This window comes from Saccoglossus kowalevskii, chromosome 5 (genome assembly GCF_978046115.1).
Source record: "Saccoglossus kowalevskii chromosome 5, keSacKowa6.1, whole genome shotgun sequence".
NCBI lineage: Eukaryota > Metazoa > Hemichordata > Enteropneusta > Harrimaniidae > Saccoglossus > Saccoglossus kowalevskii.
In genome coordinates this window covers 14,563,715-14,579,329 of record NC_140645.1, presented here as the reverse complement: position 1 = coordinate 14,579,329, position 15,615 = coordinate 14,563,715, and the positions used below count along the sequence as shown (strand labels likewise).

Here is a 15,615-nt window from a genome sequence, read left to right as displayed (position 1 = left end):
AAAGACTTGTGCTCTAATTGGTAATGGAGGAATATTATTAAATAGCAGTTGTGGTGAAGAAATCAACTCCAATAACTTTCTCGTTAGGTGTAATATTCCAGTAATAACGGGATACGAACAAGACGTTGGAAATAAAACAAATGTTACAATTATAAATCGAGCGACAATGATGCAACTTTACAGAATGTCCCATCGGCGAAAACAAAAACAACTTCCAGATTTTCTCAACAATTACGTTTCATTGAATAACACCATACTTTGGTACCCCGGGGTATCGTCAGTGCCTGTAAGACAGCGATCAATTGCGTATTTGAAATCTAGGTTAAATCTTGTATATGAAGTAGCATACACCGCTCAAAGAAGCTTCATACCAAATGTAAAAAGGTAATAGTAAATATTATTATTAATACTTATATTAACAAAATCTCTCATAAATGAAATGACACTATTGATTTTTATGGTCGCTAAAAGATCACATGACCGTAAATGATTATCTTGGCCGGGCGGATTAATATTGGAATGCAAATGAGCTATTGGCTCCTTGCATCTCATTAGTAATATGGTAGTCTTACGTCATAACATCCGGGGCAGAGGCTGTGGCACGAAATTGTGCATGGGGCGAGATCTGCTCACCATCGCGCATTTTTTTCTGGTGGTGGGGGTGGGGGGGTCTATGTTCATACGTGGATAAAGACTAAACTGAGCAGGCGTTGTTATCGGCCGACATGTTTCTTTATAACACTTGCAATGAATAGAACTCCAGAGCGAGGCTGACGTTGATGGCGTGTTTTTAAGGCGGCGTTATTGTTCACGCGTGCTAAAGGCAAAGCACGGCGTGGCGCGGCTTATCTTGTTAACACGTGTTTCAACGCCGGCTTAACTATAAAGCTGGTCTACATACCGGCTTTTTGGCACACGTGTGAACACGGTATTAGATGCTAGTCTAGGGTGCCACGTTGAACACCTTCGCCACCTTTCACAAAATATATCCATAACAGTTTCCATATTTATTCAATAATTTAATGAAGATCGACACAAAAATGTGCAAAATGTTAGGCCAACATTTTGGCGGTATTCGAAAGTTTAACGCGTACTCAAATACATTGGTAAAAATTGTGGTTGTTGCACCACGCATGCGCAAGCTATGAAAATGAAGAACATTTCTTCATGAATTGTCTTAGTTGCCAAACAGAAAGACAAAAATTGATTTAATAATATCAATATTCCAGAACAATTGAAAAGTGTTGACCAGATAGTTAAATATATTAAGTTCAAGAGAAGACGTATTAATAAGACAAGTTGGTGAAAACTTATACAAAATAGTCAGAAATAACTAAATAACTAAGATTTTTTACTTTTACTTTAGTTTTATATGTATTATACTTCATTACTAACATTTTATGCAATAAATTCTTTATTATTATAATTTATATGGGTTCCATACGAACAAGAATGGTGTGTGTTGCGCAGATCAACGCGTACAAACACATAATCAAAGTTTAACTAGGTAAATCCTCTGATGACTGAGATACTGGATACTAAGAATCAAAGTTGTTATTTAGTGCAAATCGCGTCTAATTAAAAAAAAAACTAGCATTTGTGCTTGCCACTGAGAACGCATTAGATTATTGGAAATCAATATTTATTAGCGCAAACTTTACACATGCGTGACGTGGCAAAAAACACTTCCCTTTAATTTGCACTGTTTAACTGCAAGTATAACATAAACGCTATTTTTGTTAATTCGTTCTACAGATTTCTACACTTACGTCGATTACCATCAACAGGACTACGGACAATGGTTCTCGCGCTTTCATTCTGTGACGTCATCACAATGTACGGATTTTATCCTCGTCTTCTGGACACCACTGGCAACAAGGTGCCCTATCATTATTACGGCTCTAACGCGACGATAGATGACTTTAAAGCAGCACATAACTGGAAGGCAGAATTTTCACTGCTGGAATCTTTACACAGAGACGGTACCGTGAAGTGGGTGACTGGGAAATGTACATGATTCATGATTGGTTATACATTTCTACACTTACATTTTAACGAATAATGGCGATGAGTTTAATAAATTCTTTGCTCTTTTTGGCTTTTTAAATTCAATTTTGAAAGACAATATTCAAAAAATTTGACAATGTACAAAAACCAAAATACATGCACATACATTAATACACACTGTTGCATTTTTTTGAAAAGGTATATTATACTACGTATACGGCGTGAGTAAAATATTATCAATCTGTCGCGCCCTCTAGCGACAGAACAATTCAGTGACGTAAATCTCCATATTGTTAATGATCTATGATTTTCCGTCCATATTTGTTTTATATACAGGCCGTTATACGTGGCAAGGAACCCCTAAATCGCCGGTCGTGAATAAAGATAGTCATAATGATGAACGACTATGCTTGTTTATGGTCGTTCGCGTTTGGAAAATATTACATAATTATTGTTGTTTGGTATAATTTTCATAGGAGTGAAGCCTTTTTCATGAATAGTATTCATCAGAAATAATTCGTCTTAACCTTAACTTATCATCTTATAAATAGATATGTTGTTTTACACCGTATGTAATGAAGCGAAATTTAGAAATATGGTTTCAGCGTAATGTTTGATCAGAGCCATCGTCCGTATCGAACGGTTTGTTGGAGCCGACTTATTGCCAACCCGTGGTAAACGCGTATTTTATGTTAAACAAATGGCCAAGTTTGGTTGGATCAAAGACATTGTCTTTGGTTGGATGCGCCTGTTGGAAAGACGCCCAATCAGACGCTCGGTACCATCATTACGCGGTGAGGTAAAGAACAAAATGTCTGAAATGACGAAGTGTAGCTCGGTTACTTCAAAATTCTTCTAGTAACCGCGCATGTAGAGTGCGTTTAGGTTGTTTGCCAAACTCAAAAAACCGGTGCTGCATTTTTTCACCCAGTTTTCCACAATTGTTGTTATGCCAACCTTGCCGGCTTTTTGTGGTCTGTCGAACAAAGTAATGAAACTGTCAATGTCACTGTCAGCTGAAACAAACGTTCCTTGGCTAGCTATATTCAATGATAGTCAACTTCTTTATTGTTTACACACACATTTACTTCTATTTTGACGTCACGGAAGCGACTCGTCAATAGAGGGCGTGACTTATATGAAACAAATTTAAACTATGTACTAACGAACATAGTAATTAGCCTACTGTGAAATGCACAATGGACAACAACTTTCTACATAATATAATGAGAAAGAAATTAACAAGCTTGTTATATAAAACGGTATTCTTTTAATATCTGAAACAGATCGTGTCAGATAATAATATTATTAGGTTCATGTCACCGGGCATATAGAAGAAGCGTAAATTGTACCACTTTCCAACACATATTTCTCATAAAATATTGCAGTGGTCCCTAAGTGTGTTACTTAGTCGGTTGTCCCAATTCTCAGTATCATAGTGATTAAAGGCAAATCAATTATTCGGACCGAACCTTTCCAAGGATATGGTGCAAGATTAACTTTAAAAAAAACGTCAACAGTAGTTCGGAACTAACAATTACAAAAAGTGTAATTTATGCTTAATTGTTTTCGCCAACTTGAAAGAAATTCCAGGTTTTGTGTGCATGTATAGGACATGCAATATAATAAAGGAATGAGCTGTTCTTCCGGGGTGCCAAACCTTGGGATATCACCAAGGAATTATAGGACACCAGTGCCTGTGTTGTTTACGTTATTAAGGTTCATTTTGTATTCCATTCATTTTAATCCAGTCCATTTGTTGTGAGATAGGAATCAATTGGAGTAGCCGAAGCAAATACAGGTTATCTATCATTTCATTTGCTACTGCTACTCGTTCTTAAACGGCAATTTGCTTTAATAATTTATTTATATTATTATTGTGATAACTCACTCTTTAATACCGGTTTCGTAGTTAATATAAAAGAGATAATCAGCGCTAGAGATTGCTTGTGCACCCGCCCCCCCCCACTCAGGATTCATAGGGGGCCGCATGCGCGTTCCCATTTTCTCGGGAAAGGGGGTACTTTTTGACGATCTGTCTCGGGAACATTTTCCCGAGAAAATCGTAGAAAAGGGGTATTTTTTGCTTGTTTTCCCGAGAATCTCAAAATAGGGGGTGTATTTCAAAACACTTCCCGAGATATAAAAAAAAGGGGGGTTTAAAAGGAGTTCTAGACTGAAAAGTTCCCTATATAGGGGGTGAAATTCATCGGAAAAGCCCGTGAAAGGGGGGGGTGTTAAATGTTCTTCTTTTCCCTAGATAGGGGGGGGGTCAAAAAATGAGGGAACAAGCATAGGCCCCCCCTAAATATAGGGAGTGGGGGGGGGGCTTGTGCAATTGATATCTGATTTCGAGAACCTTCTGCCGCCAACGGTAGAATAAAGAGAGAGTGAGAGAGAGAGAGTGAAACGATCGATAACTTAGGGAGTAAAATGGGGCCGTCACGTCTCACATGAGGTGTTGCTTTTCTTGCTATCTCACATACCGAAGATTTATCACGGTAACATGACCGACGTAAGTTCATTTTTTAACTTGATTTCAGATTATTGTGTATCTTAAATCCAGGGCTCCAACCTCGCATGCTCCAAGCACAAATACACAACCTGGAGGGCGCGCCCATAACACCCCTACGTGGCACACATACTAGTATTCTATTGCCGTTCACTTAATCCGTGCATATATATATATACACACGTATAACTCCGTTTTCAATTACGTGATCTTTGAATTTCAACGCAACTCAAAATTACACTGATGTCTACTTGGTTAATTCTCGATTTAGCGGACTAGCCACCTTTACTTGCCGTAGCATTGAAACCACCTGTACACCTTTTACAAATTTACAAAAACAAGGCGTTTCAATTGCATGAACACACGAACTTAAAGTCATTCTTCTGCTATTGATATGCAAATAAACCTACTCGGCTTGTTTGCTTGCCACAGAGGATTCCAATATTTATTTCTATATTTGCATTATCTTTAGGGTTACAGAAAAGGGCAAGATATGTACAAGGCCTTCTATAATCCAAATCTAAACTACACAATAAATTAAGTTGAATTTGTATTCAATTCAATTCAACTCAATTAAAACGCAACCCTATATAGAGTAGCAACTTAAGTGAGTTAAATTATATTTAATGAAGGCATGAATTTAAATAAATTGCATTCCTATTATGATAACAATGTAATTTACAATTCAAAATTCGGCCGGAACAATCGATAGCCCTGTTAATGCGATGGGAACTGAACGTAAAGTGAGAGTCTGGATAATAAAAAGTTACCTGAGATTTATATCTATCTGTTCAAGCGAAGATAATGAATCAAATATAAGTTTATTATCTGCGCGTCTCGCCTTAACAGTACTCGAGATGTACGACGCGATACCGTTTGACCGCTTAGGTTGCCCTAGTTCATCGCGGCGCATGGTATACAACGTCACTTCAACGTCGTGATTGAGGTGATTGCGACACCTACCTATCGCAGTGACTTTGTGATCAATCAATAACAGATTCCCTAGCAATAAACGTAATGTTGCAATTCGGGTCAGGTGAGAAGTATCGATATGTTTATTAGTCCCCGTTCGGACGAAGTCCGAAAACGGGGACTCATAATTCGGTCTTCGTCCGTCCGTGCGTCTGGGCGCCCGTGCGTCCGTCCAGATTCATATCTCAAAATCCCTTGGACCGATTCCGTTCATTCTTTGCATGTGCCTAGTACTTTATGTGGGACAAATGCAAATGCAGTGGTTTAGCGATTCCATTCAAAAAGGCCGACTGGCAGCCATCTTGTTTTTTGAAAATGTTGTATTTTGGACATGTTTTGTCAGTTTTCATTCAAACTTGGTACATAGATTATGCATGTTAGGATACATGTCCCCGACCGTCCGTGAAATCCCAAGTCTGTCCATCCGTGTGTCCGTCCGTGCGTCAGTCTGTCCAGAGTCATATTTCAGAATCCCTTGGACCGATTCCGTTCATTGTTTGCATGTGCCTAGTACTTTATGTGGGACATATGCACATTCAATGGTTAAGCGATTTGATTCTAAATGGCTGACTGGCAGCTATCTTGTTTTTTGAAAATGTTGTATTGTGGACATACTTTGTCAGTTGTCATTCAAACTTGGTACATAGATTATACATGCTAGGATACATGTCCATGCCGATTTATATTGCAATTGGATCAACGATGGTCGACTGGCAAGCATCTTGTTTTTTTTTATATGCGGTATTTGGCACATATATGTACTTTATACATGCTAGGATGCATGTCCATGACAATTTGTTTCAAAATCTGGTCAAGGATTGCCGATTGACAGCCATCTGACTTTTTGACCTTACTACTATATTTCCACAATTTATGTACCATTTTCATTCGTATTTGGCACATACATCATACATATCAGTGTGTTTCATAATCAGATCAAAGATGGCCGAATAACGGCTGTTTTTATTTTTGGCCATATTTACTACACGGAACACGTGTTTTGATGTAAATAAACAATCTGTTGTATACGCCACTTGGAACTCAAGTTTCAAGGATACGCTCGCGACAACCCCTCCGCTTTAATATGACGAGCACAAAGAGAACTTTCGAAAATTTAACAGGGACTGTGTCATTTTCAATGACTTGTTTATTTGGCATGAACAGTTAATAATTTATTTCTATTTGGTGAGAAATGTTAATGTGAAATGTCAATGAGAAATGTTAATGAGAAATGTTACAGATTTAGGAATATACAAGTATGTTTTTCATAGACATAATTACTAGATTCAGACTAAACTTGTTATGCATATAACACACTGTTTTGTCGAATTGGTAAATTTGAATTTTAACAGTTCATAACGTCCAGTCATTTTAGTTTCGCACTTTATCGGTTTTGCTTACAGTAAATTGATCAGTCATATTTCTCAGTTTGTATAAGGTGTATCATAGACAGTGAACCAGTTAAACACTGGTTCTAAGCAGAGTGTCACAGTTATCACCGTATGCTAATAAAGCTAAGTGTACTACTTAGGTGTTTAAACATTGCGGCATAGCGTCGTTGTGCAGTACACCGTGGCAGTCCACAATATTACAAAGTGCTTTGTTATTCATGCAGTAAAAAGCAAAGCAAATACGTGCGCGGAGCAGCGTAACATCAGTAAACTAAACTTTCCAAATACACAATGCGTCTTTGATGTCACTGAATAGCGCCGTTCTACTGACATAGATTTGTCGTCTGCTACGCGTATTCCGAATGTTTGACGTAATGATATCACTTGTGACGTCAGAGACAAATACATCCAAACGAGTTTAATGTTATGTTCATGCGGCGACACTTTATCAATAATGACGTGACCATGTTTTGACAAATCAAACATTCTATGTGTTAAATGTAGCAGAAGTGAAGACTGTCGCGAATATTTTAGGATATGGTTTCACAGTTATCTAGAAAATCGTCTCCAGACAGTGGATGTCAATGGTACCGTATCACCCCCAAACCAAGTTAAATGTGGAATTCCCCAGGGTTCAATACTTGGCCCTCTATTATTTCTTCTCTATATTAATGATATTAACTCCAGTACCAATGCCTTTGATTTTCGTTTATTTGCAGATGACACTAACCTATTCAACTCACATAAATTTAACCAAATTAATCTTAATACTATCAATGCAGAATTTAAAAAAAGTCGTTGACTGGTGTAAAGCTAATAAACTAACAATTAATGCCAACAAAACAAATTATATGGTAATTAAAACTCCACAAAAACAAGTTCATATTAATGGATCCCTAGAAATTGAAAATGTACCGTTAGAGGGCGTAACATCAGTATCTTACTTGGGTGTCAATATAAATTCGTCTTTCAACTGGAAATCTCATATTAACAAAGTCACTAACATACTTAGCTCTAAAATTGGTATAATCTCATAAATTTGACATTATGTCCCAAAGTATATTCTTATTCTATTATATAATACCCTGATTCTTCCACATTTAACGTACTGTGCCGAAATATGGGGAAACGCTTATCCTACCCTTCTTGAACCGATTCTACGACTCCAGAAAAGACTTGTGCGGCTTATCACCTTTTCAAAATTGAACTCGCATTCTGCAACACTGTTCCGTTCTCTTCAAATTCTGGACATTCATAAACTATGTAAATTCCACTCTTGTCTATATATTTTCGATTTAAATAAAAATCGTTTCGCACGCTGTCCTGATACCTACATCAACACTCCTTCTCATAATTATCCCACTAAAATAAATAGAAGTGGCAGCCTCTCTATACCAAAAACAAAACTTTCTATAACCCAGCATAACATAAAGTTTGCATCACTTAAGCATTGGAATTCACTAGAACCAGAACTACAAAATGCCAATATTAGTAGATATTTTTTTAAAAATTTTCTGAAAGCTGAACTTATATCTGAATATTCAGATTAATTATACGACTATTGGCTGACAACTCACTACAACAGACTGACTGATTAACGGATTGACAAGCTGACTAATTGACTGGTAGTATAAATTATATGTATATGATAAATTTATGATAATGCGCACGTCAGTACAATATTATTTCTTATTCCGGGTCTAGGACTCGACTAGCTCAAATAAGCTATTTCCATGACCCACACCAGAATCCTTTGCAGTGGTAAAAAGGAAAAATTAATTGTGTTATGTATATTTTCTTTTTGTGGTGTAAATAAATAAATAAATAAATACAAAATACAAAATAAATACAAATATAGCTAGACAAATGAACCTCCAATCTCCCCTTCTAAGGTAAATTGCGGGCATTCGACCTGATAAATAGGGGAGAATTTTGACACAATTGTGTCATGTCACTTTTGTTTTTTTCGCTAACTTGCCTAAAATAATGCACATAACCCAATGTTATGTCACGTTAAATCTGTACTTTACTGAAAAGGAATAGTAATGAATGTTCTAATAATTCTTGAAATTCATATGTATCCGTCATATGTACATATCATTTTTTCACAATATTTACCAAACAATATTTTAGGATATGGTAAGAAATTTTCTTCACAAGAATAAATAGTAAATGGCTCAAAGACCGTCATTTTCATAGATGTTTGTCTTGTGGGAAAAGTAGTTCGGTGAATAACTATTTTGATTTGTTTTAGTGGCTGCGATAAGTTTAAAGGGCGGTGGTCGTCGCGTTGCGCATGTGCGACATTTGTTCAAAAAAGCGGTTTTTTGCCCGGTATCCGCGGAGCTCCGGGGAGCTACCATGTCCTCCGAGGAGATCCGCCGATTTCACTCATTACCTTTTAATGAGGTCATCCAAAAACAACCTTTTTTTCTGTCCAAATACGAACGGGGTCAACTTGTCAAGTAGAAAAATAGCTGCCCGCTGTTTGACAGCAATTGGTTCAAAGTTCAGGGAGCAGAGATTCCTATCCTGTTAGAGATTTTCAATTTGTGTTTAGTGACAGTGCGTTCCAGTCAACGAAGACGTCTTAGTTATATTAATGCATCTTGATATTGATGGTTTGACGCAATGGTATTTTTCCAGCGTTTTATCAAAGTTGTGTTGTAAGGAAGTTATGAATTACGGCGTTATGTAATGCAATTGTTATTATAATTATAGTTATTAATAAACTGTGTATTGCCGATCCGTTTTTATTAAAGTTGCTTTTTTATTTCAGTGAGATAAACTAATGTTCGTTTTTATTAGGAAATATTATTTTATTCAAATCTGAGTATGATATTATATCGCAAGTAATCCAATGTTTTACGTCAACAATGCAACGTGTTACAGCAAATATTTACGGCCCATAATGTTTGTGAAATTTACGCATGGAAACAGTATTGTTACGTGACCTGGAGAAAGTCGCTTACATGTATTTAAACCTCAGACATAGAATTTGCATGGAAGCATAATTCTGTTTTGTCGGCAAGGCACGAATTTTTATTTCAGTGCGATCCACTATAATTTTCATTATTTGGAAATAATTGTTTATATTAATTTCAGTTCTAGCTATACTGCAAGTAGATCCATGTTTACACTGGCAAAGCAAAGTTACATAGCAACATTTACGCCCAGTAATTTTGTGACTACACGACGCTAAGAATTAGGTCAGCGGAGACCTTTGTACAATGTCAGAAAATATATAAACGTTTAAATATAATGTATTTACGTTTAAGTTGTCCTATTTAAGTTGTCGAATTAATGTTTTTATTTGGAGTTTTTATTTTGTCCAGTCGTCTGCCGAAAACGATGCGCCGCACTGAATTTACAGCTGTTCTTGCATAAATTTGCATATCACGCTGAGCTCCTCGGCACAGCAGAAGCTTAGGTCTTGTAGTACCAGATTAGGAATATATGAGATTAGTTACGTTCAGATGTCAACGTCTAGTATAACCCTTGTCTATTTCATTGTCCCAACAGCGCTGTATTATTTGTTCTGCACCACTCGGTATCCACATTCTTCCTGTAAAACAACAATGCATTATATCTAACGAGGTAAGTACTTTAAAGATACATTGACATACTTAATGAAAGGCATTTATAACACAGTCTCGCAATATATCTATAACATACTTGAGTGTTCAACATTTAAACTTGTAGTTAATCACTGCTCAACATGTATTCATTATGATGACATACAGACTAACAGCATTTTGAATCACATTTCAATAGGGCGATTATATATGGAAATTATGAAAACTTAATCAAGTAGGGGGCATATCAGATACAACAATAAACACATGAATAATTCATTCACACTTTTCACGCACCAAACGCCAAAGGGTACAACGAAAGACATATCTGAACAAATACAAAAAAGGAAATAAATAGACTTCGGTTCTTTTTCGCTCTTCGATTTCGGCTTACTACACTTTGACGTCATGTTATGCGAGGACGGACTTTTAATGACAAGGTATATGATTTAATTGTTGTTTCATATCGCATAGTCTAAAAATACATATCAAATTCCAAGATGAAGAATTACTGTAATCGATGGAAATGCACGGTTTTCACACTGTTCGTTCCTCTGACGCTGGTAGGATGGATCGGGTACGCCGGTATATATTCCAGTGCATTGTCACATCAATGGACATCTTTAGTCGTCGGAGCTGGAATGTCATGGATTCAAACAAGGTATGAATCATTAAAAGTAATAATGCACGTAGCGGCTGCATAATGATACAAAGTCAATATTCTTTTGTTGATGTAGCAAACAATATTTTCATATACAACATCCATTTCATATTATGCAATGCCAATATAATCTTGTTTTTATCTGCAGTGAGACCACAACGTCAACTACACGATTACAGATTGTCACCCACACGAACATCTCCGCAAATGGCTCGGAGGTTATTGGTGAAAGAAGTGAATCAAGGTAGATGATCATTGGATGGTTTATTATATAACGTTTAGTCTAGTATATTATAAAACCTTATAATTTAATCAGGACTAATTGAATTGCATTTGACATTGATACCATTTTGTCGGAGCTAGAATATCATGGATTTAAACAAGCTATGAATCATTAAAAGGAATAATGCACGTAGCTGCTGCAAAATGATACAAAGTCAATATTATTTTGTTGATGTTGCAAACAATATTTCTATATACAACATCAATATTATGCAATGACATAGGGTGACAATATAATCTTGTTTTTATCTGCAGTAAGAACACAACAGCAACTACAAGACTACAGATTGCTACCCACACGAACATGTCCGCAAATGGCACGGAGGTTATTGGTGAAAGAAGTGAATTAAGGTAGATGATCATTGCATGGTTTATTATATAACGTTTAGTTTAGTATATTATAAAAAAATTGTAATTTAATCAGGACTAATTGAATAGTATTTGACATTGATTTCATTTCGTCGCAGCTAGAATATAATGGATTTAAACAAGGTATGCAATGACATAGGGTGACAATATAATCTTGTTTTTATCTGCAGTAAGAACACAACAGCAACTACAAGACTACAGATTGCTACCCACACGAACATGTCCGCAAATGGCACGGAGGTTATTGGTAGAAGTAAATTAAGGTACAAGATCATTGTATAGTTTATTACATAACGAGCTCGCATCCACGGGATGAGTTTTAGCTCTCATCTATAAATTTAGCTCATTTCACTTTTAAAGTTGGTTTCTGTTCTCATTGATGAGTTTCAGTTCAGGGTGTTAACTCCGCACTAAATAAGTTTCATGTATTGTTTATCAGTATTAATGTTCACTCACGAACGATTTGAAACTCGTCTACAAATTAAAAAGGAGTTGAAATGATTCTGTGGGTGTCGGGATCACGTAGCGATACGATGCAACATGATTGTGCCATGTCCCTCGTCAAATGTATGTTTCATTGCGCCCTCATTTCTGTAAAAAAAATAACGATGACATTTCTGAATATCACTTCTGTATTTGCTCTCAGTAGCTTCCTTATACATCGCCTCAGTGATTACGTGCTTCTGTGACGTCACTTTACGTTGGCGTGTGAAACGATTGTGATTGGTTGCGTAGTCGTTCGTCATTTAGAAGATAGTGAATATCTCATTAACATATTAGCAGTGAATCAAAACGACATCGATGATGTGAAGGATCTTACTATCATTCAATTACGTCATAGAAACTTGTTGTCCATTGCCAGATGGGGTAATTTATAGGGAAGTCGTATTGATTACAGTGGTTGACAAAGCAAAATGATTGCAATATTTATTTAACGGTTTCGTTATGATTTGTTCAACAGGAAACTTGTATCTACGAAGTACCCTAATGCAGACATTATAAAAATTTATGAAAAAAATGTCTCCGCGGAAAATATGACTTTCGGACTTAATAATTCGACAAGGGATGAAGGCATTACACATACAATACCAGCACAAAAGACGTGCGCTCTAATTGGTAATGGAGGAATATTGTTAAATAGCTGTTGTGGTGAAGAAATCAACTCCAATAACTTTGTTGTTAGGTGTAATATTCCAGTAATAACGGGATATGAACAAGACGTTGGAAATAAAACAAATGTTACAATTATAAATCGAGCAACAATGATGCAACTTTACAGAATGTCCCATCGGCGAAAGCAAAAACAACTTCCAGATTTTCTCAACAATTACGTTTCATTGAATAACACCATACTTTGGTACCCCGGGGTATCGTCAGTGCCTGTAAGACAGCGTTCAATTGCGTATTTGAAATCCAGGTTAAATCTTGTATATGAAGTTGCATACACCGCTCAAAAAAGCTTCTTACCAAATGTACAAAGGTAATTAGCATGCATATTCAAATTTGTTTGTTGTTTTTTTTTTGTACGCCAATGAGATCGTGTCTTTTCCTACGTTGTTACCTTGCCCGTAACATCAAAGATGGAAGGGAAATGTATATTAGAGAAAGATTTTTGTCCGGCGTTGTTGTCGTCGTCGTCGTCGTTGTTGTTGTTGTAGTCGTCGTTGATAATTGTTATTGTGTGAAAATATCATGCAAAGACTGAGAAAACTTTTTACTGTTTCTTCTTAACTGATCACTGATGATAGACATTCGGAAGTCACTGAACTCAGTGGAAATATGCATTGTTGTATGTGTTCAATGAAGCAAATCATTTATCTTGTATTAATATCCTCGGTAATGTGTCTCCCAAATTCCATGGAAATACTAGACTAGGTTTCAAAACCAACTCATGGAGAGAGTGTTTACACAGTCCGATACACATTTGCAAACCTACCAATAAAATCTTCACAGAAAACAAGAAGTCAAATAATCAATATAAACACTCCTGTGAATAATTTGAAGACACACTTTAAAAACAAAGACGCTAGTGTTTGAAGATGTAGATTCTCAGCAGGCAACATTGCTATTGACTTTTCTCTCCAATGGACACCAACTAACAATTTAAGTTGATTTGCATACAAAGCAGAGCTTGCAACATGATAGCTATTCGTTGAGGGCGTTTTTTTAATTTTCAAATAATGCAGTAGTCACACAATGAATACAATAATGCAGTTCATATTTGCCTCAGTGAATCATTAATTTTTGACAGACACTTGTAAAAATACTTGGACAAAAGCCAGCTAAGATTTCCTGTTATCTTTCATGTTTTATGAATCTATTCACGTCTAAATGCAGCTGAGATGAGACGTTTGTTTTTATACTATAATATCTGAATTACTTTGAATTAACCTTGAAATTATGTCCCTTAACATATTTAAACAAATTAGGCACCTATGTTTTTGTATGATATTTACATCTATCAAGGACATTTGGTAGACTGCTTTCCAACTGTTGTTTCAACCCCACTACTTATTTGTATTCAAAATTAAATATAACAATGCATATACATATTGAAACAAACTGTGATAAAGGGAATAATATTATATAACAAAAAGCAATATCACCAGAGTTTTTGTCATGTTTTGGATTTTGGAACAAGTCTGCTCTGGTTCAGTATTGCTAGATCGGACCAGGTCAGTACTGTGGCGGGGGTTTGTGCTCTTTCGCTGGTTCACGGCGTCTCTTGCGTCGACTGGCAAATAAAACGCAGGTAACTAGTAATCGCCAGATTGTTCCACTAAGCGATGTAATTTGAAAACATTCCAATATTCGCTTTCCTCAAACAAGTCTTCATGGCTGCAATAACGCCATGCCCATACAGTAAGAACTTAATATATTTGAGATGGTTCTGGCATTTCTCGCTGTTTCTGTACAAATCGATAACAAAAGAAACAGTTTCTTATAATTTTTTCGAAAGTAAAAAGAACCCCCTGAACGGCCACGAGCGTAAGCGCTGACGTCAGGTAACCAAGAGAAATAGAACAAGCAACGAGAAAGTGAACGGGAACCAGCTAATTTCGCTCTCAGGCTCCTTCTATTTGCATGATATATTCGTATCTGCTGCAAACATTGAGGTGGTTTTACAATCATCATGATTGCGAATGCATCCTCCTTAATTTACATTTCATAACATGTGTCACCGATCATTTTAAAGATGCAATATCAATGAAAACAAATTATCATTTAATATTGCTATTTGATACGTTGTATTGATGGTTATTTGATTATAATCTTTTGTAAACTAAAAATGTTGTTTTGCGGCACACACAATAGTATACCCCTCACTTGAGTTGACTGAACAATTCAATGACATGCATTGTTTTCTAGTTGCCTGGGATAATTGTCATTGTCTTTTTATTAGCTTTGCTAGTGTCTGGGACAATGACTTTCATTGCTAGCGTCTAGCGTTAAGCGCGTCTGTTCGCACAGGCGGTGAGGTATAAGGGTCTAATACACTAAGTTCTATATTCTACAGATTTCTTCACCTACGCAAATTGCCATCAACAGGGCTACGCACACTGGTCGCTGCACTTTCATTCTGTGACGTCATCACAATGTACGGATTCTATCCTCGTCTTCTGGACACCGCTGGCAACAAGGTGCCCTATCATTACTACGGCTCTAACGCGACGATAGATGACTTTAAAGCTGCACATAACTGGAAGGCAGAGTTTTCACTGCTGGAATCTTTACACAGAGACGGTACCGCGAAGTGGGTGACTGGGAAATGTACATGAGTCATGGTTGGATTATACATTTATACACTTACATTTTAAAGCGGGAGGAGTCGTTACCTGCGCATGT

General features: G+C 36.5%; 2 protein-coding genes across 2 annotated transcripts; both read left to right on the top strand.

Moving 5' to 3' along the window:
- The first annotated feature begins 160 nt into the window (after nt 1-160).
- LOC146745794 (CMP-N-acetylneuraminate-poly-alpha-2,8-sialyltransferase-like) lies at nt 161-2,084 on the top strand. Its single transcript, XM_085499559.1, has 2 exons — nt 161-384; nt 1,756-2,084. Exons 1-2 carry the CDS (start codon nt 167-169, stop codon nt 2,015-2,017), a joined length of 480 nt encoding a protein of 159 aa, XP_085355685.1. The 5' UTR covers nt 161-166; the 3' UTR covers nt 2,018-2,084.
- Nucleotides 2,085-4,432: 2,348 nt separating this feature from the next.
- LOC102806611 (uncharacterized) lies at nt 4,433-13,653 on the top strand. The gene is made up of 7 exons (XM_085499558.1): nt 4,433-4,522; nt 10,405-10,479; nt 10,932-11,118; nt 11,267-11,362; nt 11,656-11,751; nt 11,940-12,032; nt 12,731-13,653. The coding sequence occupies exons 3-7, from the start codon at nt 10,958-10,960 to the stop codon at nt 13,251-13,253; spliced, it is 969 nt and encodes a 322-aa protein (XP_085355684.1). The 5' UTR covers nt 4,433-4,522; nt 10,405-10,479; nt 10,932-10,957; the 3' UTR covers nt 13,254-13,653.
- The last annotated feature ends 1,962 nt before the right edge of the window (nt 13,654-15,615 follow it).